A 22836-nucleotide genomic window follows, 5' to 3' on the forward strand; every position below is an offset into this window, starting at 1 on the left:
TACGATCACAAGGATATTAAGAGGAGGGAAGATACTTGCAAGTTATTTGTAGTGAGAGTAGCAGTAACGAGAGTTCTGAGCAAAGAATAATTTGGGTGGCCCTGTCTGAGGAATAATTTGTACAGATACTTTGACCACCCTTTATCCTAGTCTAGGAGCTGTTGGCTCCCATCAGCTTTGGAATTCGAGGGAAGAGCACTAACCTTCGGGGYGTTGTGCGTTTTAGACACTGCTAATCCTTACCGCTTGTGGAAGGCATCTGCACGCGCTTGCAGCAAGGTTCACACTGGTTACCTTTTTCTGTTGCAGAGCAAGTTTTTATTAATGGTTCTCAGCCTTTCAATTTATGATATCCTCGTTTTTATAATCAAAGCAAGAATCCTTAGGAACTTTGCATATGTAGTTAGTACATGCTACTAATGAACTTCCTTTAATTGCCTTCCACGAATCCCTCAGAAGTCGTCTGCAGCCTATGTCTTGTATCACTGTTTTTTCCAATGCTGTATTTCAAAGCTGTTTAAAAATATGCAGTAGCATTTCTTCAAATCGGAGGGGTTGGGTTTAATTTCCAAGCTTTTTAGTCCTGTGAGAACTGCCTCTCTGTGAACTCTGATTTACTGCTTTGCGAGCTCTGCCTCTGTSTGAAAGCTTGCTTTTCTTATGCACTGGCAGCAGCAAACTTTGTGCTCAAAACAACTGTAACTGCACATGCAAGCCAAAAAAATACTCAGTTTCCTGAAGTCATTGCTGTGATCAAATGTCTGTAAGTGCTGCATGATTTTTCTATGGAAACTTYGCCATATGTTACATATAAGTGGAAATTATATTGTAGCGGGTAAGACGGCATCTTACRAAAACTTTGTCGGGAATTGCAGCCRGTTACAYGRRCAAGTAGTATGTTCAGAACTAAAGGCCTGTTTGGCTGAATTTCACTCTCAAATACTGACACCGTAAGCTTTATACATTTTTGATATATTAAAAATAAATGAAAGTGAAAAGTTTTGGAGAGAGGAGTCAGCCACTGARTTTTCAGTTACTTAGTGCCCTTCTGCTCTGGGCTGCTTAATGAGGATCTCGTGGTGGTGGTGGTGGGGAATGCAGTAGCACACGAAAAACATTCATGATCTGTTGGACTTGCTTGCAGGATTGATCGTGCTTAGTATTTCCTTTGTATTGCTTCTCCTCTTTAATCAGTAATGTGCTGTCGTGGGAGCCGGATGAGCATCGCCGTGCRACTGGCCAGTGCCACATTCGAAACGAACCGGGTTGAGTTCTCGGGCGCTGGTTTGCGTCCTCTGAGCTGTCTGCCTGCGGCTGAGCCGAGCGATGCCCGGGCCTGGGAGGCATTTTCAATGGGCATAAAATCGGTGGAGATTAGCTCCAAAGCTAATTTACGTCCACTCTTRTTTATGCGAAGAAATGGAAGAGTACGGGGATGGAGGTGGAGCAAAATAACAGTTCTCCTAGGCCGTGGATGTTGTCATGTCTAATCCTCATCCCAGGTCATTTATTGCTTTTTACTCCTCCTAAAACTTCAAAAAAAAAAAAAAAAAAGGGCAACCAGCAAGTTCGGTTTAATTTCATATGCACAGGATTTAATTTTCTTTGCTACTTCCTTAGCGAAGCGTCCTGAGCGTGTCTCACAGGTTTACAGCCTCCGTGTCTTCACCGCGCTGGCCGCCCTCGGTTGCGTCGCATCCAGCGTTTGCTGCAGCTCCGCYGCGTTTGCAGATTATGAAGCTCTCTTACCCCCTAGTGGAATTGTTTGTCAGGCACCGTGGTTTTTTATTAGYAACCCTTTTGCTCTCTGTAGGATCAGACTTCCTTGGCAAACATCTTTTTGAAGTTTGTTTTTTAAAATCTTGCGTGTGGCACAGTAATAGGGAGCTGCTGTAGTAGTCTCTCATTTCCTCCTCGTTTTGTTTGCAGGGACTTGCTAACCTTTTTATTTATTTATTTTTAAGTTGCRTTGGCTTTAACTTCCTTTTTACGTCTGAAAAAAGATCGAGTGTCAACTTTGTCTCATCTAAGGCATTACTTTTAAGTGATTAAACAAGTTAAGATTTTAATTTTGTRTAAGTTGTTCCTCATCTTAGACCCATACAAGTGCAGGGGAATGTATTTTGGGTTATTTAGGTATTCTCTATTTTGAACAGTGTCAGGAAAGAGATCGATGTACAATTGAGGGAGGCCTGATATTACTTGATTTTTGGTTTGGTTATACTTGTTTCAAATAAATCCTGTTCTTATTACCAGAAGTGAAAAACAGACACTGAGCTTGGGAGATTTTTTCCTCCTCAGTTATTTAAAAAATAATTTGAACTTCAGAAAGTTGAGCACAAACTAGGTAAAAATTCCTTTATTTAACAACATTTAAGGAGGAGGGTTGGGACTTTCTTGCATGCTTCCTGTATCAATGGGAATATGCTAAGCATGTTCCTCATAATTATAATTTTCATTTCAGTGAGACTGGGCTCCTAAGGCTCTGAAGACATGCATGCTTTTTTTTTCTTTAACCTGACATGTTTCTTAATACTCAAAGCAGCAGATAAGATTGCAAATACATTTTTTATTTACATTAACAATGCTGATCAAATGTGGATGTSTCTCATGACAGAAATTTCTCAAATATGCCTTGAATTTAATCCTTCTGGGTTCATGCTTTTGCCAAACAAGTGTGTTGCGTGATACTTTTCAAAAACTGGTATTTAGTCTGTAATTATTTTTTTTCCCTCACTCCCCGTTTCCTTTTTGGGTGGCTTCTATAGTACTTGTTTATTCTGATTTAAAAACTTCCTTGTGGTTTGCAACTAAAACGAGTTACGTAGCAGCTCTTGTGCCAGCATTGCTCCTTGCTTTGTGGGTTTTTTTTTTTTTTCTCCCTCCTTTTGCTCTGTCACCCATTTGCTTATGAAGTGGATGAATTTTCCTTGGAAACTTCATGACAAAATTAAAGGTCAAAACAGGCAGGCTTATGCTGGTGAGCGCTCCAAAGGCTCTGCTTGCTACTTCCTGTAAACGCGTAAGGAAGGATTTTGAGACTCTGAAAATGTGTTACTTGAGTGTATTTCAGTTTCTACTTATGTTTACATACAAATTAAATGTTTTCTAGAAAACAATGTTTTTYAATTTTTGTAAATGTTTCAGTAAGGACTTAAGCTGTAGCAAACCAAATGCTGCCTAGAAGTTTTAAAACTGACATTTAYGCCTTCCTGACCTACCAGCCGCAAACAGTGAAGCGTAAGACCAAATCCTATCACAGAATATGCTTGTAAAATACTGTTTTATCTATTCTTAAACAGCAATATTGAATGATTTATTAGCATGGGGCTTGTTTTCTAGGCTGTATGTGCAGTTCATAGTTAATTGCAGGGAAGAATTTGCAAAATACAAGAGTCCTGAGAATTTTTCATGACAAAAATCTTGAATGAGGGCCAGGAACCTCTACCAGCCTTTGTAAACTGACCCAGAAAGAGAAATGAGACAAACAGGATCTGTAAACAAAGATCACGTGCTCTCCACAAATACATTTTGGAAGCATGGTTGCCTAGGGAAACAGGAAACGGGAATTACACAACAAACAACAAGGACTGCCAAACAAATTTGATGACCTTTTTTCAGGGAATTCTGATGAAAACTGCTGGAATCCTCAGTATTCCACCATATTTCCAAATCTGAAGGTGGAGCAGAAGAATAGCTTAGTAATTACACCAGAACTCTTTAGAAAACACAGAAAACTTCCTGTAAGACAAAGATTCCAAGGAAGCAACGTGAGGCYGTGAGCTGCATAATTCTTGAGTTTCATCTTCAACTTTATGTTGAGCTTTCCAGCTTCTGCAATTGAGCTTTTAGGAGTCGGTGCCTCCTTTTGCAGAGAAGATAACAAAACGACTTCTGATCTGCAAGAATCACGTAGCTGTGTCCAAAGGCAGTTTAATCCTCTTCCTGTGCCTTTCCGAGGCAGTGCTCTCGGAARTAGCCCTGTCCGTACCTTTCAGTAGGAAGCAGCGGCTCTCAGCGCGGGTTTTGTGCTCTCAGGAGTCACAGACAGCAARACAGTCGAGAGAATTTGTAGAGGACTTGTCCTCAGGAGGGAAGGAGTCGCTCTCTGGGTGGTGTGTCCTCCCCTCTTCCCCTGCTTTGGCGGGCCTGGGGGAGAMGCAGATTGCTTGCTCTGCAGCTTCTGCGCTGCTCCTATTTTGAGATGTGCCGTTTCAGATTTAAGTTGTGGTAAATAAGGGCACTGTGGAGGAGAGGTCGTAGAAATATCAGCTTGGGAATAGCAACATRTGATCACTCAGTGCATTGCTTTCTCTTTCGTATGAAAGATGAAGAGGTAAAACTAAACTTTAGAAAGACTAAAATGGGGACCCTCGTAGTGAGGTTAGACTTGAGATGCTCTTTATCCTAGAATACTCAGAAGAGAGCTGTGTAAAATTGCATGCTTTGTACCATAGATATATCTGCCAAACTGCAGGAGGAGGGGAATGTACTTGTTCAATATCTTGGAATTTTTCCTGCATCATCTTTTGTTTTCAGAATGTAACCGTGTAACTTCTTTCTTTCTTTCCYTTTTTTCTTTTTGGTCAGTTCCAATGACAGGTTTCACTCAAAGGGCTACCATTGATCCAGAACTGAATGAAATCCATGTCTTATCAGGACTCAGTAAAGACAAAGAGAAGCGAGAAGAGAATGTTAGGAACTCTTTCTGGATTTACGACATTGTGAGGAACAGCTGGTAAGTAGATGGGAGGTGAATTATTTCTAACATCTATGCTGACTTCCTTTAGAAAACAGTCCTRCATGATCATGTTTCCCAAGTAACTCTATAGCCTGGTTTGACCAAGCGATGGTAATCTTGAAGACTACTGAGTTCCTTCCAAGCATGTTTTTCCTATATTCTATAGAAGAGAGAAACCATAAAAATAAAACGAAGGAGAGAGGTTGTGTCAGCTCTTCCTTGATCAGAGGCAGATAGAGGGGTAAGGGATAAGTCTTTATAAGCACTTTTTCTCAGAGGAAAAGATCAGGTCCAAGGATCATCATCCACACTGCAAATTCAGTCAAATGGAAGTTGCGAACTAATAGAAAGCCAAGTGTCATTTGCTCCAGTGTACATGGTACTACTTACTGGAAATTAAGGAAGTCGTTCTGCTCTGTGTATGAACAGTGATGGAGAAGGGTCCATGACAGATATGTCAGCTCTTTCCAGATTCTGTACKGTGGCATTTCAGGTAGTTGCTAGATCCAGTGATTTAGGAAAATTCCTTTCATCTGTTTACTGTATGGTATCTGGTAGTTTGTTACCACCRTCTCTTTCTTGAGCTGGTAGCACTTCTCTGTTAAAGTTCTCTTCTAAAGTGGGATGAATCACGCTGAAGGGTGAGAATGGCTTTAAAAAATGGCTCTTCAGGGGGGAAAGGAAGTTTTTAAAATTTGAGTTTCCATAGCACTAATGCATCTAAGGTGCTACTCTGYGTAAAGAAAGTTCTTCATGCAGACAGTTCTCTTACTGAGCAATACAGCATTTAAAGATACCACCAACGCACCTGTGTGCTAGATGCACAAAGCTAATAACATGGAATTCATATTTTCTATTTTTTTTTCCTTTGGCTTGTGCTTATGGACTGTTACGTCATTTTATCAGATTGTTTTATATATTTCTTCGCAAAGCTAAGAACGAGGATGAGATAAAAGAGGACAGTGTGTGGAAAAGAAAGAAAATGATCAGTGTTGTAAACTAAGTGGTTCTGATTGAATATTTGTAGCCTTTCAGTAACTTACTGACCATTACTTATTGCCTTGTATTTCAGGTCATGCGTCTATAAGAATGACCAAGCAGCAAAAGAGAATCCAGGTAAAAGCCTTCAGGAAGAGGAGCCATGCCCAAGGTTTGCCCACCAGCTGGTGTACGATGAGTTGCACAAGGTATGAGAGCTCGGATACAGGGGCAGTAATTTTAGTCTTGTCGTTCTTCTAGGGCAGTCATTTCTATTAGGTCAGCTTCCATTTCATCAAAGGTGGTACAGTGAATATAGCTTGTTATTTATTGTTTAGGCTTATGTGGTAGGTAATCTCAGTTAACTTGTCATTGCCTTTTGAAATAAAGTGCTGAGGTACTTCTCCCATCAGTACGAAGTAGATGTGGTAGCTTCTGGATATTAAACTTACCGAGTTTATCAAGTGGCTAGCTTGTAGCTGTTCTTATACTTGAACAACTGAAGCTTGGTGCATTATTCTCAAGGACTTAATCTTAAAACCTCTTTTAGTGACTTGTGAGTTATTTCTTCTCACAAGATCATCCCTCTAAATGGTCACAGGTAATTACCAATGCTTCTTTGAGAAAGTGTGTTTGAATGAACTAAGCAAACGGTTAAGAATCTGTTCCCACGCAGATGCCTCACTTATCTGGTATGTCAAAGGCAAAAGTCATTCTTTAGCTTTATCTGACTTTTGCATACCTATACTCAGTAATTTATAGCTAAAATTAATTGTTTATGGTGTTATTGGTGACTGTTTAATAAACGTAAGGCGTTGTATGTTAGCCAATAAAATCTAAACTAAAGATTTGGTTACTGTAACTTCATTAACCTATGATTTTAAATTACTCTGATACATTTACTTACTCCAGTATTTTGTGGTTAAAACAACAGTTTCTGAATTTTGTTTTATTTAGTCTGAAAGCTAGTCTGAACTGAAAGGCAGGTATATTTTAGGCTTATCATTCTATAGCATTTTAAATCAATTTGGGCAGCCTAACTAATTTTAAAGTTCAGGGATGTTTAAGGAAGAATAGATGCAACTTCTGTATGGAGAATTCGTATTCTTTCTTTGTCACATACATTAGTGATAGAATGTAAATGTTGTTACCCCTTAATTGTTCGCTTTTAAGTGTAAAGTACTGTGAGGCTGAGAACAGAATTTTTTAAGTTACTGTAAGGGTTTCCAAATCATGGCAGTTGCCCAGCTTTACTCTCGCTAAAGAGTTGTTTGATGTACTTGTTTTGAAGAGTCTTTATTTTTAGAAACCTCTGTTCAAATGACCTTTCTAAAGCCCTCTGRTATAAATAAGGAGAGCCCACAGCAGTGGGATGTAAAATGCATTGTTTTGAGTGATTATTTTTAAAACTGTGGAGAAAGGTAGCCTGTTAGACTTCTTGAAKCTCAGTATTTGACGATCCTTAGTGGCATGTTTAATACGAACAGTTCAGAGTCTGAAAYAACAAATGATGTGGGGAGAAAAAGTGAAGAAATAAACAACCCTCTTTTTAATGCTTCCACTTTTCTTGGGATTTGCTTCTCTGAGACTGTAAGTCTAGCCGTGTATCTCAGAAACATATCCTAAATTGATCAAAAAGGCTGTTAAAGACTTTTTTTTTTCCTTTTGAGCTACCTTGAAGAAAAAATGTATTTTGTGTATGAGTACGTTAAATGGCAGGCTAATTAAAAGACATTAAAGTGATGTTCAGTATCACTGCTTTGCTAACTTGTTAATGATCATGGTTAGCAAAACTTGCAATGGTGATAATGTTTTTTTATATTGCTTTCTTCTCTGTAGAAGACTGAAGTGTTAGGTCATGTTTTTAGCTGAATAGCCAGACAGGAAGGCAACAAGTGTTTTTTTTTCTTTTTTTTTTCTTTTTTTTCTCTTTTTTTCCCCCTTCTCCTGTTCTTTAATGGATTTGTGAGTTTTCCTTTCTTAAGTCCTGTCCAGTTCATCCTTTCTTTGCATGACTGATTTATCAGTACTAACAGAACTTTGAAGACAGTAACAGTAAYGGTTGTGATTTCTGATTGTGAATCATTGGTGTTTTTTTCTGCAGGTTCTCTTTAAATTTACAGTTTTGGTTTTCTACTTTCCTCTTTATTTGCTTAGCTCATTCCTTTGTGCCCAGCTAGCACATAGACTGTCTTGCAGGTAGGCTGCCCTATTGCAAGGTGAGATAAATCTGCCCTTCCAGAGACTATGGAAATATTTTTCTCTGTGAGTCAAATTAAGGCTAGCTGGAGCCTGTGGTACAAGTGGGRACACCATCCTGTTTGTCATTTTGCRAGATTATTTGAGCATGTTGGTCACTTTTGAGCATATTTAGGACTTCCCATTCATGTCCCCAGTCTTTGGGGAGCATAGTGGTCTTCCCTGACCCAAGGAAAGGGCTGCTTGCCTGCACTGCGGTGCCTTTGTAGTATGTGTTCACCTAGAATGCTTTGTATGAAGCACTTTTAGTGAATGAGGTGGGAAAACCTCTAACCTCTTTGGTTGTATTTTGAGACAGTTACATTTCAGGTGGTCTACAAAGTCCTTTTATTGAGACTGTCTTAAAAGCTGTGCTGTTGCTACTTTAAACAAAAAGTGAGGTTGCTGCAGTCATCTCAATATTGTCTGTTTATAATCTACTTGTTCCTGAGTTAGGAAAGGGGACTTAATACAGGTGCTTTAATTTAGCCCTGTCTCATGATGATCAGAATTCGAAGTCTGTTAGGACAAGAGATTGGAGAAAAGGTTTGCGATGGATCGGTGTGAGCAGTCATCTTGCTGTATTGTTCGCATCAGGTATTTTCAACCACAGAGTGTTGGCCCAGGCCCTTCTTTTCTATGTATCTTAYGTGCTTGGGGACTTATCATACTAACAGACCTCTCCTAAAGAAAGACTGTATGGTTTGTAGATGTTTTTATAGACTACTTGTGAGTCTGCTAGGRTGAAGTTCTAATAGTGCAAATTTTTTTCACTGTCTTAAAACATAAGCAGTTTGAGAGAACTGTCTTCTTCTAGAGGACAAAATAAGGCTAATAATAAGATGGTGCCTAAAAGGGAGAGGGTTCTCCTTCCAAAGAAACCTTTTCAAAGATGTTGACTTAGTAAATAGTCTTTGTTTAACAACATGTACATAAACAATCCACTTAAACGGCCTCTCATTTACTTAGGTTCATTACTTATTTGGAGGAAATCCTGGCAAGTCCTGCTCTCCAAAGATGAGATTAGATGATTTCTGGTCTCTGAAGCTCTGTCGACCTTCAAAGGARTACCTGCTAAGACACTGCAAATACCTCATAAGAAAGCACAGGTATAGAAATACAACAGATTTTCTTCAATTATTCTCAGAAATGCCTGGGTTTTTTGATGATGTGCACGTTTTCTGATTATTTAACAAAAAATAAAAGTAGAGGAACCCAGGACTAAGCTATAGATTTGGAATAACTGACTTCTCTTTGGTTTTAYTGTGTTTTTCTAAAGTGAGGAAAAAAAAAATCTGGAAGTTATCTGGGGAATCATGGAGAATTTTTAGTTGCCTTTTCACTCTGCTGCTCATCAACATGTATTTTGGTACTGTCATCTCCCAAGGAAATAGAGTATGCTTCTGAGGCAGTGTGCTAAGAGATAGTAACAGCTCACAAGGATGCTAATGAAGTCTGGGGGYTGGATTCGTTTGCAGATCTGAGACTCATCTGAAGTTGGGTTATCACTCTTTCCCATTCAGAATCGCTTAAAAATCTCACTTATGCAGAATTCAGCTACACTGTGTGGATGCGGTGCTCGCACTCAGAATGTTTCAGAGCTTCCTTTATTTGCTATTTAGAGCAACAGCTTTTCAAAACCCAGCTTATAGTATTGTCTTAAGCAAGAAATTGCAGTGGTGAGAGARCCTTACAAGATCCAACAAATGATTTGAAGTCAGTAAATATCTCTTGCTGCCTTCTTGGTGAGACTCCTTCATTATGGAGCTCTGCCAAGAGTTGGAGGTCAATTTTTACTACTGRTATTTTACTTCAGAGGCAGCAAGCAAACCATTATACTCAACTGTCAGKTACTGTGGCTGGATGAGGCCTTTTACAGAGTAGCCATGCAGAAGATGGGCTCACCTACAAGAACCAGTAAAAGTCTTGCCAGTAATCTGGGAGGTTTATTAACTCGCACTGTATTGCCTCCAGAGACTGCTTTGGGTTACTTGTTTTCACTTGCTTAAATTGCAATTCAGAGAAAAGCTGCTGCATCCTGTCTGACAGAAGATTGGTGGTTTTTTTTGTTTGTTTGTTTTTTGGTTTTTTTTTGCAATGTGTTCCCATTTTTGGGGATGTATGGGGGGGAGCCCAAACGTGACCAGCCTGGGACTGATAACGGTGGGTGCTGTGCTAGAGTTCGTGTGCCTCTCGAGGCCTGAGCTGACTCGTCCAGTCATTTGGATATCCATTCCCTGTGCACTCCCTAGAGCTCTAGGCACCAGATAACATGCTTAGCTTGACCATGGTGCAAATCCACGGGATCAGCTGGAATCCTGTTTGGCCTATTATCTTTAGTACCAGCCAGTTATAGTGGAGCCGAGCTAGCTTGGTATGGAAGTGAAATCTTGGTGACTATTTTTAAGATATCTTAGAGCTCTCTGGATCGTAGAACTATCTAAGAAAATCTATGTGAGTGTTTGGAAGAAATCATGCTTAATTAGCAAAACGTTGAGTACATCAGGTAACRTTCTTTGTTCCGTGGATTGGCTCAGTGACTTGCACATCTAGAGAGTTTCAAAACTTGGGCTACAGATATCCACTGCAGTATAAATATCCATATACAGGACCAAAATCAAAATATGATAACATAACTGTATCCATTCCACATGAGTACTTAGGGAAAATAGCCTATCAATTTGATAAAGGTAACTGAAATACATTATGAATAAAATACCTTGCATTCTTGTAAGGCAGCTCACATAAGGCTAGTGCAGTAAAATACCTGAATACTCTTTTAATGGTCTTCATCTCTGGAATCCAGAATTTTGTCTGTCATTTGTGGTGCAACACTGTGTGAAAGTGTGTTGTGTTGATGATTCAGAAGACTATAGGCAGTCTGAGATACTGCTGAGAACTAGGCGATAGGGGAAAATAATTTTAAACTTTGCTACTTTATGGGTTATGCACCCAACTCAGTGCTCTAGGGAAGTATGTCTGCTTACTGAGGATACCGAGCCCAAAATCTTTTTAATGAAGAGGCTTTAATAAAAAGAGCATAATAGATTGCTCCTGCAAACAACCCCMCACCAAAGGAAAAAGAAAACTCCTCATCTTTCAGCATACTCTAGCAAAACTGAGGCTGAGCTGCCAGGAACATATTTTTACTTTGAAATATTTGGCTGAAAATTTTGTAAGACAGGTTTTATTCTGGGTAGAGGGTTGTATTTAGTAATGAAGGAAATGGTTGCACTCAAATTATCTGTCTCTTCTTTCTTTGCAGGTTTGAAGAAAAAGCTCAGACTGACCCTCTTAGTGCACTGAAGTACCTACAGAATGACTTGTATGTAACTGTGGATCACTCGGACCCTGAGGAGACGAAAGAGGTAAGGATGAAAATGTTGATCTTTTTTTTTTTTTCTTAGTTAAGAAAGAAATATAAATCCTGTTCTCATGTGGAAGCTCTAGCACAAATTTTAAGCATCTTAAATCTTGTTTTTATTCAGTTTGAAAAGCTCTGCCAGTGCATGACACTATCACATATTTTTGCTATGCTGAAGACTGTACTACTTCAGGAACAGTGGTTTTACAACTGCAGTTCCAGATAAAATAGCTTTTATATTCATAATAGCAAAGACTAGGCCTTTGTTTTAATTCCAACGTACTGTTGTGTATTTTGGGAGCTTTAATTGAAATGTAAACTCTCTTAAATGTCATGAGTCTGTGACTGGTTGTGAGGTGGAAAGTGAATAGAAACTCTTATTCATGCTACCCTTGGCTTGTCAATATTAAATAGCTCTTGGAGAGGGAACGACCTTTTCTCTAGGTTATCTGTATTTCTGGAAGTAGATTGTGTATGTACATTGCCTGCTAACCTTAAAACTCTTATTTCCTCTACTTTTTGAATATTATCCACTGGGCATGTTCTTTGATTTGTTCCAGGAATTTGTTCCCATTTCCTGTTTTGATTCCATTACCGCAGTACACGTCACTTTACGAAAAGGATTAAAGAAATAGTTTAAAGTGTCAGATAAGGTGTTTGACTTTTGCTTTGCCATGAATTTGCACACGGCTTCATGCAGCCAGTTAGCTGTACAAGCTTTCAGCACTAGTCAGGTAAATGAGGAAGAGGAGATAACTGTTTTTATGTTCTTCTGTTACTGACTTCTGAAGTCATTTGATTCCTTTAATGAAATTTGCAGTAGGAGGATGGACACTTAGTCTGTGCTGGGTCTCTGGATTAAATCACTCAACGTTCTGGCCTTAACTCTTAACTCATTACCATGATACAGTCACTAAAAGTTTTTTTTGTGTGTGTGTGTGTGTGTGTGAGTAGGAATATCCTCCTTACATTTGCACAGTATAGAACTGAAACGTTGCAGAAATTAAAAACATTTATTTTTATCAAGCTCTTGGAACTGATCTCATTTGATTGTGCTTAATCATTATGAACTTTGGTGGTCCAACAAAACATTAAAATCAAGTGCTGTGTCAATAAGTTCTCTTAGATAGCTTCTCACTGAAACTGTCTGTTAGCAAGTATCTGGTCATTTCTAGCATAGAAAGGAGAAATAACAAGATCCATCAGGGTGCTCAGCCCAGTAAGGCCTTGTCTTACCACTTCCCTCTTCCTGTTTGAACCTACCACAATAACCATTCCGATGCTCTCTTTCCCCCTTCATCTCCTCTCATCCCCCCCCCAACCTGCTCAAACACCATGTCTGTCTTTTCCACGTCGTGCTTGTGTTCTGGTAGGCGCCCATGCTGCATCTTCGCCCAGCTGTTCCTAAACGGATCGGCGGCTCTTAGCTGGCCGGGCCTGAACCGAAAGCGTGCACAGTGCGGTCGGCGAGCTCCTCTCCGGCTTGGTTCCTGGCTAAAGCTGAACTGCTCGCGCTGCCTCCCGTCCCCGGTAGCCAAAAGAAGTTGTCCTAAAGGTTGTATACAGTGCGTATCTGGCGAGGAGGATCCTTTAGTATGTTATGACACTTGGTATTCCCACTTCGGTGCATGGTTTTTAACTTGTCTGCCTTACAAGGCTGAGGAATTCATCTGACGCGTGGACTGCCCAGGTGCAGGGGGGAAGTACGAGCTCTGTTACGCAGAACAGAAATGCAGTGTTTCAAGGTGGGGGAGTAGTACCCTCTTTCACAGAGGGTGCTGATGTTCTGCATTCACTCTCACGCTCTGCCACGAGCTTAGGTAGCTCAAACCGAACGAGCGAATGTGCTGTGCGTCGTTCCTCCGCGGACCTGGTGCCGGATTTAGGCCAAATTCGTCAGCTTCCATCTTTGTTTCTTGTGCTTCAGCTCACCACGCACGTACTGCTCAGCAGAATTACAACTTCAGTTCCAGCGGTCTCCTAAAATCGTTCAACAGTTTTTTGGGGGGTACTGATTTTTATTGGTTTTTTTACTACTTTATTTGTCCTTACCTCCCCCCTCCCCAAAAAAAAAAAAAAAAGAAAAAAAAAGAAAGAGTTCTGTTTAAGAGTTTTTAACTTTCCAAGCTTTATGTGCTGGAGCAGAGCTGCTAGCTGGCATAAAGCCAGCTACTGCACTGGTACTGACTGGGTGTATTTCCAGTTGACGTCAATTTACCTTCCGGTTATCRCATTGAGTTGGCTTTTTGCTCTGGCATTGCATCTTCAAATAGCTCTTGTGCTTTCCAGAGGACTGACGCAGGCTTTTTTTTTTTTCTCTTTTTTTTTTGATCCCCTATCAGATTTCAGGCACCGATTTAATTGTGCGTCTCGGCACAGGCACCTGTGTGCTCTGTCTTTATTTGTAGTCAGGATAGCCTTAATTAATATCAAGAGCTATACGCCGGATCGCTGTGCTCGGAGCGAGCTGCAGTCGTCCAGCGTTGCAAGGCTTGGTGGTGTGACAAACCTTAAAGAGAATCCGTTTCCTTCTGCSTGTTTGCCTTTCTCTCTAGGCAACTGTTAAATTTGGAAAGGATCAAGCTGTATGGATTTGTTCYTGACTTTGTTACTGTTCTTTAGGGTGCTTAGAGACTGGCCTATATGGTTTCGTGTTCTGTAGGTTGAGGTAGAAGGGCAATATTGTATGTTGCTACAAGCAGAATTTCACGTTGGCATAAAGCTTGCATGCTTTGTAATAGAAACAATTTCTTTACTTTTAACTTTGTTAGGCAAGTCTCCTCAGCTGGTTTGAGTTGAATGCCAAAGAAAATAAACAGACTGTTCTTGAAACTTCGTTTGGCGTTAGTAACTAATTTTGTTTAAAGTAGCATGAATGATTGGCAGTAAGAGCATACCTCCAGATTTTTGTTCCTTTGTTGTGAATTCTAGTGATGTTTATGGGATTATAGTTTCATTTCCTTTTTTTAATTGTTCTAAAGTGAAATTGTAGAGGCCTGCAAGCAACAGCTATCTCATGGATGCTTGTTTAAGTAGCCACCATCTGTATGCTAGCTCTGGCTCTGCTGTTGTCCACAAATGCAGATCTAGTTCTAAATTATGATTCTGTTTGAAATCGCTTAAACCTCTTCTGGGAGYTGAATATTTTCGGATCAGTGAGTCTTTTTACTGGCTAGGTCTGATGTGTGTGTGTGAGGAGGCTTGATCTCCAGTGCAGATGGAGGTCCACCCATGCATTCTGGTTTGTGGAGAGATGAGTTATATTAAAGACTGGCTTTTATAGTTGCTAATTGGAAAAAAATAATCTACTGCTATGTGTGCTTTTCTGTCTGTATGACACAGATGCATTTGGTGGTAGTTTGGAAGGAGAGGCTTTCAAAGATAAGGGCAACCAAAATAGCAAATCTGAGTGAACTGTAAGTTTGATGCTTAAGTATGTGAAAAAAAACAGGTATTGTTAAAACATGAAAAAATCAGATCATCYGTAAAGCTAAAGGTTTTGTTCCTTGAACACTGGCATGATCCCACTTGGAATATTTGTGTTTCTTTAGTGGGCTGTAGAAGAAATCAAGAAGATCAAGATGACAAATGCTGCCTAAGGAAAGGAGATAAGATTTCGTACAGTGAGGTTGACGTGTACCTAGTGGTGAAGAGAGAATTTGTGCTGGGTCCCGTGGTTGTCCTAAAATGGATCCAAAGTAAGAGTAAAACTTAGTCTGTTTTTCTTGGAGCATAGTAGGAGAAAGGAGCAGGGAACTGGAGGCCAACTCTAGGCTTAACTAGCTTGTAATGTGGAACTCAAGACCTCTCTTCAAGGCTACTTCATATTTTCCATTTTTAAGACTTTTTCTTTAATAAATTTGCCAGATAAAGCCAGCTGAGCCCAAATAAGTTGTTTGGGTCTACATTAGACTGAAATTTCTGGGAAAATTGAAGTCCAAATAAGAAAAATAGTTCTAGGAACAAGCCAAGAGAAGCATGTTTCTCTTCTTCATGTCCTGCTGTGATTCTTTGTAATGCCTCAGCATTTTGAGTGCTGCGTGAGCAGAGATTTCRGAGCCAGTGAGCTTTTGAAAAAAGCAGTGTTCAGACTTCARCTATTGAAACCTAAGCATCAATSCTCARAGAATTTGGGCCTTTGATTGCCTCTTCACAACTATACCTCGAGGCACYATCCCTGCAGAATTGGTCAAAGCTGGGAAACTGGTTTGTGCTGTTTCTGCATGTATGAACCTACAGCCTGCAGACATTATGGGARGAGGAGGAGGTTATCCCCAACTTGTGCAGCCTGCCAGGTGTCCCAGACAGGAGTTGCTCATTGCTCTTCAGTGTTCACCGTTTCRTTTGTGCAAATGGCCAGAATATGCAGCAAATAACCCCTGCAAGTCTGAGTRTGATATATACAATGGATTATTTTGTTTGTTTTAGTTGAAAAGCTAGATAAGGATGCATAACTGTTGAACAACAGTGTTGRATGCGTGATGGTCAAAAGTTGGAAAATACCAGAGGGAATATCCGTGCACATACACCCATTTGGCCTCTTTCTGAATGTGGCTGCTGAGCCTTTCCTTAATTAGGTGATATTTCTCGAGGACCCCTGCCTCAATTTGGAAGGTGGGTTGGATCTCTGAAGGAGTAGTTAACTGTAATGAATAAAACTTGTCTTTTGCACCCAAGGTGAATTTGAAATAGATGAAGACAGGGAGCCAAAGGGATTGTTAGAAGAGAATGGGTGGTGTCATGATTAAAGCAGTTGGATGCTTCCGCTGGATAATTGAATTCTGTTCCTGTCTTTAAAACTGAGTTGCTATGTGATGCTAAGCAAATCACTTTTTGAAAATGGTCATTAACTGAGTTTTTCATTCTGTTGCCTGATGAGAGATCCAGTATGTGATTTTTCTGGGGGCTTTGCTCTTTTGACTGTAGTTGAATTCAAAAGAAGCTGTGTATGACCAAGCATTTTGAAAAATCAGGTTCTGGTAGTTCCAAATAAGGGATCCAGGACTAGTCAGTGGTTGGAGTACTCTGATACGATAGCAATAAATAAAACAGAAAAACTTAGGAAGAAATTAATTCCCTCTTTAGAGAAGAGTTTTTACTGCACGAAGTAAATTTAGCATTGCATGTTGAAAGTGTGTAGGAGACCTGGTCTTGAATGAACAGCAACTATTTTATGCACTTTACCTTATGTAAAGGTCCTTTGGGAGAATATCATACAGTTGGACAGCATTGAAATGCAAATTCCAAATGGGCTGGTTTAAGTGCTGCTGCTATCTGTAATTGATGTTCTGAGCTTTTGCATTTTTCTATGAGAAAGTACTTTTAAAATGTGAGATGGTACATAAAATACCACTTAAAGCTCAAGGTTAACCAAACTGTAGGGATATCAGTGAAGGAGATGGGATATTCCTCCACAAAGTCTGAGGAGGAAACTAGAAAGAAGCTCCCAGCAGTGGAAATCGTTTGCGCTGAGTGCAGATGAGACCAGGTTACTTGGCATGTGGTTTTTCCGACTGATTTTGGTCTCAGTTGCTACTTGGATTCTGTGTTACTGGAGAAGGAGGGGAACCCTTTGTAGCMTGTGGCACCCGCTTGGTCTGGCTGTAGCTAGCTTAACATGTTGCCTGACAGCAGGCCTGCAAGACAACTGTGCAAGGGAAAGACAGCCAGGACATGACACTCGTCGTCAGAACCAGCACATACTCAGCCACTGGTTTTATTGCAGCTTTTKGGGCTATTTAAACTGGATGTTTAAGTACATTACTGAATCAGAGCCAAGCAACTCTTAGGAGTTATGGTAGCAGTGAAATACATGCGTAGCATTGCAGGCTCTTGTCATTTTATATAATCAATCTTCTCACTCAAGCGGTTATTTAATCAACTTCTCTCTATTTTCCAGCAGGTCAATCCTATGTCTTCCTAAGCTGTTCTTAAATGCCTCCAGTGATAGTTTCCAGGAAAATCCGCACATTTATTCCAGCACACTACAGTCCATGTTTTAGGCAGTCTTTTTTTCTTTCTTGTTGTCACGTTGAAATTAATCTGGCTGAAGTATTTTTGTGAGTTCTTTCAGCTATTTGTAGATTTACCTTTTTATGCTAGCCTTTTACGCTTGTGACTTTTTACTGTTTTCATGTTTGGTCATTYTTCTGTAGAGGTTATGCAGCTCTAACTTGGTCAAATTTCCTTTTAGAGCTTGATTTTCAGACCACTTAATATTTTTAGTGCTTTCATCTGTTGCTAATTGATGCAGGGCATCCAAAAGTGGCTTTGTTACTGTAGATGAGACCTTATGAGCCTTGATAGCACTCGGAGTACCCAAGTTATTTTTAAGACTTATCCCCTTTAATTTGCATTTGTCCCTCTTTGCCATAGGGTGGTGATGATCCATTATAACTCCTCAGTACTTTCACAGAGCCTGTGTAACCCTGTGCTGTTTTATGTAGCTGATTATTCCTTTTGGAGTATGTTGTCTTGTACCCGGCCTTGTTAAATTGCATATTATTTCATCGTGATAATATAGATGAAATAAAAAACCAGTCTGAAACCTGTCTGCTGGCAGTCTGTCTCAGCTTGGTGCAAGACCTGTGAGCCGCGTGGATGTATCCTATGCTCTCAGGCCAGTTTCCACCGCAAATGCGGAATGATGTTGAACAYGTGTCTGAGGAGCGTTCCTCTTGAGATTCGTGGTTTTATTTTGATGTCAAACCAGTGATGACTATGCTCAGTAAAGTTATTTGACCCATTTGCCATTCCCTTCAACCTTCTTCTAATTGATGCTTCACTGATTTGCCTTGGAAACATCATGTAAGAGCATCAAACCCATGTGAAAGCAAAGATGGATAATATCTACTGCGGATATTCCCATCCGTAGTGCCTGCTGCCCTACAAGAAATCAGATTAATGCAATACAGTTTGCCAAATTTATATTGGCTGCTGTTTGTCACCTTCTCTACTCCGAGATGCCTACGCTTTGTTTATGTTCTGTCATCTTTTTTCTGAGAATTAAAGTTAAGCTGATGGAAATGTAATTCCTGACTGTTCTTCCCCTGCACCCCCCCCCCTTCCCTTAATTTATTTTCTTCTCTTCTGGGTTTTTCCTTTTCTTTTTTTTTCCATTGAGCTGTGCACAGTGTGCTGCAGGGATGTGCAGACAGGCAGGAGACAAAAGATTAGGAGCTTGTAAGACATTGGCTAACATCTTAAGGAAACACAAAAAAGCACTGAGCTTCACTAAAGTAACTGAGTAACCGAAAACGGCAGCAGGCTGGAGGAAGGGACCGCGTTGGCCRTCTATCAGACATTAAAGGAGAATAATACTTTTTTCTTTAAATCCTTGCCCTGAACAAGCTTATGAGATGAGCTGTTCTGGCAGCAGCAGCAAGTTATCATTTACAACTTTTTTTTTTCTTTTTTTTGATGTGTTCAAGAAGTTCCTGCTCCCCAGGAGCAGTTTTCCTGTTGTAATGCTAACTGAGGCTGTACCACGTTTGTCCCCAGGAATGTTCTTGTGGGCAAGAAGGTTCACCTTACTTTGCTATGACCCCTGCTGAAAAGAGGAAAAAAAAAAAAAGCTCTTGGTCAAGTGGTCTCAGAACCCTAGAAAAAAACATCCACCTTGCTCTGCCAGAGTGGCAAACTCTGCTTGTGGGAAAGTGTCCGCTACTGGTATCACACCTACCGTGCAGCAATTCTGAAGGCTGTGCAAAGTGAACCCAGCAACTCTAAAGCYATTGGGACTTCTAAGAAGCTTTTGTGTTTTCTTTCATATTAAATTAATAACACTTTTTTTCCCCTCCTTTGTCCCTCAACGTCCCCTTCTGCAGTTCCAGCTCCTTGCCTCAGCTCTGTTTAAGTCTGGCTCAGATTTCACCACTCTTGGTGAGTATTATGTATCAGAAGAATTAGACTAAATATGTTCGCTGTAATAAGGATCGTTACTGTTAGTTTCTGCTGGCTTTTTGACAGCAAAAGCTTACAGCTCGCATTAATGTTCTAGGTCTTTTTTTCAGTTTAAGTATGCAAAGTGCCACTAGATAGATATTTGAGAGTATTTACAATGACCAGTATCTAGCGCCTCAGGGCCCACATTTAAAACGTCTGTCACCAGTGGTTTTAAATCCATGTCTCTGTGGATCATTTTGTATCTCATTACATCTGATGCTTTACTGTTATCCAAATAAAGAGCAGCTTTGGTTAGAATAAAATAACTTCTGTCACGTCACTTTGGAGTCTCGCAGCATGGTTACAGATCTGTTTGCTGTGATAACTGCAATTCCTGCAGTAGTTTGGTTCACTCTGTTCTTTGCACAACTAGTTCTTTGGGCAGCATGTCAAGAGCGATGAAGTGGTGTGTAGGTCTGAAAACAGGAGAACTGAGCCAAACCTATTATTTATTTCACTACTATATCTAGTTAACGCTCTTAAATAGTTCAAATTGTAAATCTTGGGCAATCTTTACAAAGGTCGTTGGCATAACTTGCATTCTTGTAATAGCGTGTTGCCAGCAAGTTACTGAACGTCATGCACTTACCAAGTCTTTGACAAAAGTAATTCCTAATTTAAGGAACTGAGGGAAGGAAAAAGCCCATCGCACACACTGCCCCACCAGATGAGCTACCTACGCTGCTGAGCTTGTGCAGTTTAGAATATGTTGCCTAACTGATGCTGTAAGATGTTTGTTGGTGGTGGTGATAGGTTTTTTATTTTTTATTTCYTCCCCCTGTCCCAAGGAAGCAAACTCAATTTGAGAGTTGTATTTTTTTTTTCCCTTCTAGTTTTAAATATTATAAAAGTTTAATTAGTTTTGCCACAGTAACTCTTCAGGAGTGACTTACTGTTGTACTGTCCTCTTCTGGTAGCCAGAGAACAAGCTTTCCTGAAAAGCACATATCCATATTGTCAAAGATATTTAGCATTTCAGTTGTGTTAATAAACCAATTTCTCCTTTTGTGCAGTAAAATATTCCAGCTTTTAATTGTTTAAACATTGATTTGACATTCTGAATGCGCTTTACCAGTACCTCTAGACAACTATTAAATGCAAAATGATGTAGTATCATTATAAGGAAGTCTATTAAGATGTATTTACAGATTGGCTTTGCAGACAGGAGGATACATACATTGTTTTGCTTCTGAAACCAAACAAAAACCCCAAGTCCTCATTGCTTTGATTAACTTGCTTGACTTTTGATTAATTGAAGACTGAATTTGCTGGATGGAGAAATATTCCTTTGAGGTACTATTGATATAAATAATACAAAACAGAGGAAATCGTTGTATGCCCACTCTATTATTCTTGGCTGTTGAAGGTTTAAGTATGGGAATCTGGATAAACATGCTTCTGTGGAAGGCTAAATCCGGCCCTTGTCAGGAGGAGGCACTTTGCAAATGAGTTTGCAAGGATCCCTGGGCTCAGCTTGGGTCCTTGGGGCAGTCTAGTGATTAAATGGCAGGTCCTCAACTTCAGACTCCTGCAATCACCAGAGCTTATCTCAACAAAAACAAACCCCAAAATGCCCTGCAGGAAATGCTAGTTCTGGTTAAGATAGTAGTAAGATAATGAGGAAAGCCTGAGGGTGGAAGAAATGAGGCACCTAATAGACAGCTAGGCAGATTCTGGGGTCATCAGAGCAGTCCCTAGGATTACTGCTTCCCCAGTTTCGTCAGGRCTGTCGGTGAACTTGGCAGCTATTTGCTTGCTTGCTCCTGTTTGTGGCGTTGTGATTGCAGTGTTGGCTTGGAGTGACGTGAACTTTCTCGTATATGTGCGTTGTGGTGGGATGGGAAGCTGGCGGCCTTGCAGACGCGATGCTGCGGACGGAAGCTGGGCTGCAGTTGTGCTCATAACCGGGTACGAGGATGGGGTTTCTGAGAAAAGGGGTTGAGGCAGCAGTAGCAAAAACTTAACGTCCATTCACAGCGGGGAGGTGGCATACGCCACAGCTAACGTGAGCGTTTAACGTAGGGAGTGCTGACTTGCTTTCTTTTTTCTCCCTCCCTCAGGATTTTCAGATGTCGATCACACTTACGCGCAGAGGACTCAGCTGTTTGATACGCTAGTCAACTTCTTTCCAGACAACATGACCCCTCCTAAAGGCAACYTGGTAGACCTCATCACGCTGTAACAGAGCAATCACTGGACATGTGGAAGAGGGGGAAAAGCATCCATTTTCAGTATTTTAATTTTTTTACTGCATTGATTGACTGCTGGGATGAGGTAATATAGTAACCCCTAGGTGTTTGAAAGGGGTTTTATACTTGTATGGCGAATCCCTGAAGCTTTTCCCTTGGAGTAGGTTAATAAAATGTAACTGACATACTTCCGACTAAATATATATATTTTTTTCTGATTTTGACTTTTGAGTTAGCAAATAAAGAAATAGAGGCGGCGAGGAGCAGGAAAGAGAGAATAAAACCCAATTCTACTGTGATCGTTCTTGGCTGTAAGGGAAAAATTTTGAGTTTTGTTGGGTTGTCTGGAATTAAAGATGATGTCTTTTGTTTTGGGTTTCTTGGGAAAGGGAGGGGGTTCCTTTCTCATTTGTAGCTAGTCATGATATATTGCTTTATCCTATCACCCTCAGCAGCTGAATAACTTGGCAGCAGGACACTGGCGTGTGTTGAGGTAGTAATATTGTATGTGTCTTGAGTCTTGTAATTGCAGTGTGTCATGTGAAGGGGAGCATATGTTACAGATTTTCCGTCGTCAAGTCTGAGAACTGGGCTGACAGTGGTGTATAATACCCAGTCCAGACCTCCCGCTCTCTGAAGCCGCCTTCTTAGACCTGACAGCAAAGCGGAGACCTCAGAGAAGCCCGTAGAAAACGGGAGCGCAGGAGTTGTCCTCACCAGCCTGTTTTCGGGGATTGTTTCGTGTCGCTGCTGCGCTCTTCTGATGAGAAACCTCGCAGGTCCTTGCAGAGCTCTGCAGACCTGGGTCTTCCGTGCACGCGCTGAGCCTCTGCAACCTGACTCCGGGTTGAGTGTAGGATTTCTGAAGCAGATTGTCCTCGTTTACATACATGTATGCTTCTGCGTGTGCGTTTGTCGATGTGCAAATGTGAAGAGGATTGTTCCAGGCCGCTTGTCTCCCTTCTCTCTAGTACAGCTCATGCACTTTTTTAAAATGCATTTGAGACCTAGCTCTAAATGTGAGGGAGGCGTTTTTAGCATAAACCTCTTTAAAAGCAAGCTTATGCATATGTATAGAAAATATATTCTTCCTTACTGAAAACCTTTATGAATAAGGTAAGAGCTTGGTGCTGCCCTGTGAAGCGGCATGAAGGATATGCGTACTCAGCGCTAGCGTTCRGTGTCAGTAAGCGTTCAGTACAAACTGGCTGATGTAAATATTTATATCAAACTGCAAAGCTTTGTGTCCGGAAACATTCATGCCGGTAGGGTATCGCTGCTGCACTCACCATGGCTACACAACTCCTGTTGAACTTGATGGAAGTCTTGTGTCTGCAAAGGTTTTTTGCACTCTTTAAATAAAGAGGTAGTGAAGTGTCTTT

General features: G+C 40.5%; 1 protein-coding gene across 1 annotated transcript in view; it reads left to right on the forward strand.

Annotated features, from left to right (window-relative positions):
• MKLN1 (muskelin 1) overlaps nt 1–21641 on the forward strand; it is a 98614-nt gene extending 76973 nt beyond the window's left edge. The window contains exons 13-18 of the mRNA XM_085299705.1: nt 4591–4738; nt 5814–5928; nt 8927–9066; nt 11223–11325; nt 19148–19202; nt 21326–21641. Of these exons, the coding sequence (XP_085155831.1) occupies nt 4591–4738; nt 5814–5928; nt 8927–9066; nt 11223–11325; nt 19148–19202; nt 21326–21447 (683 nt within the window). The 3' untranslated portion in view covers nt 21448–21641. The remainder of the gene's footprint in view (nt 1–4590; nt 4739–5813; nt 5929–8926; nt 9067–11222; nt 11326–19147; nt 19203–21325) is intronic.
• The last annotated feature ends 1195 nt before the right edge of the window (nt 21642–22836 follow it).

This window comes from Rhea americana, unplaced genomic scaffold (genome assembly GCF_003343005.1).
Source record: "Rhea americana isolate MKP2758 unplaced genomic scaffold, rheAme1 scaffold_1, whole genome shotgun sequence".
NCBI lineage: Eukaryota > Metazoa > Chordata > Aves > Rheiformes > Rheidae > Rhea > Rhea americana.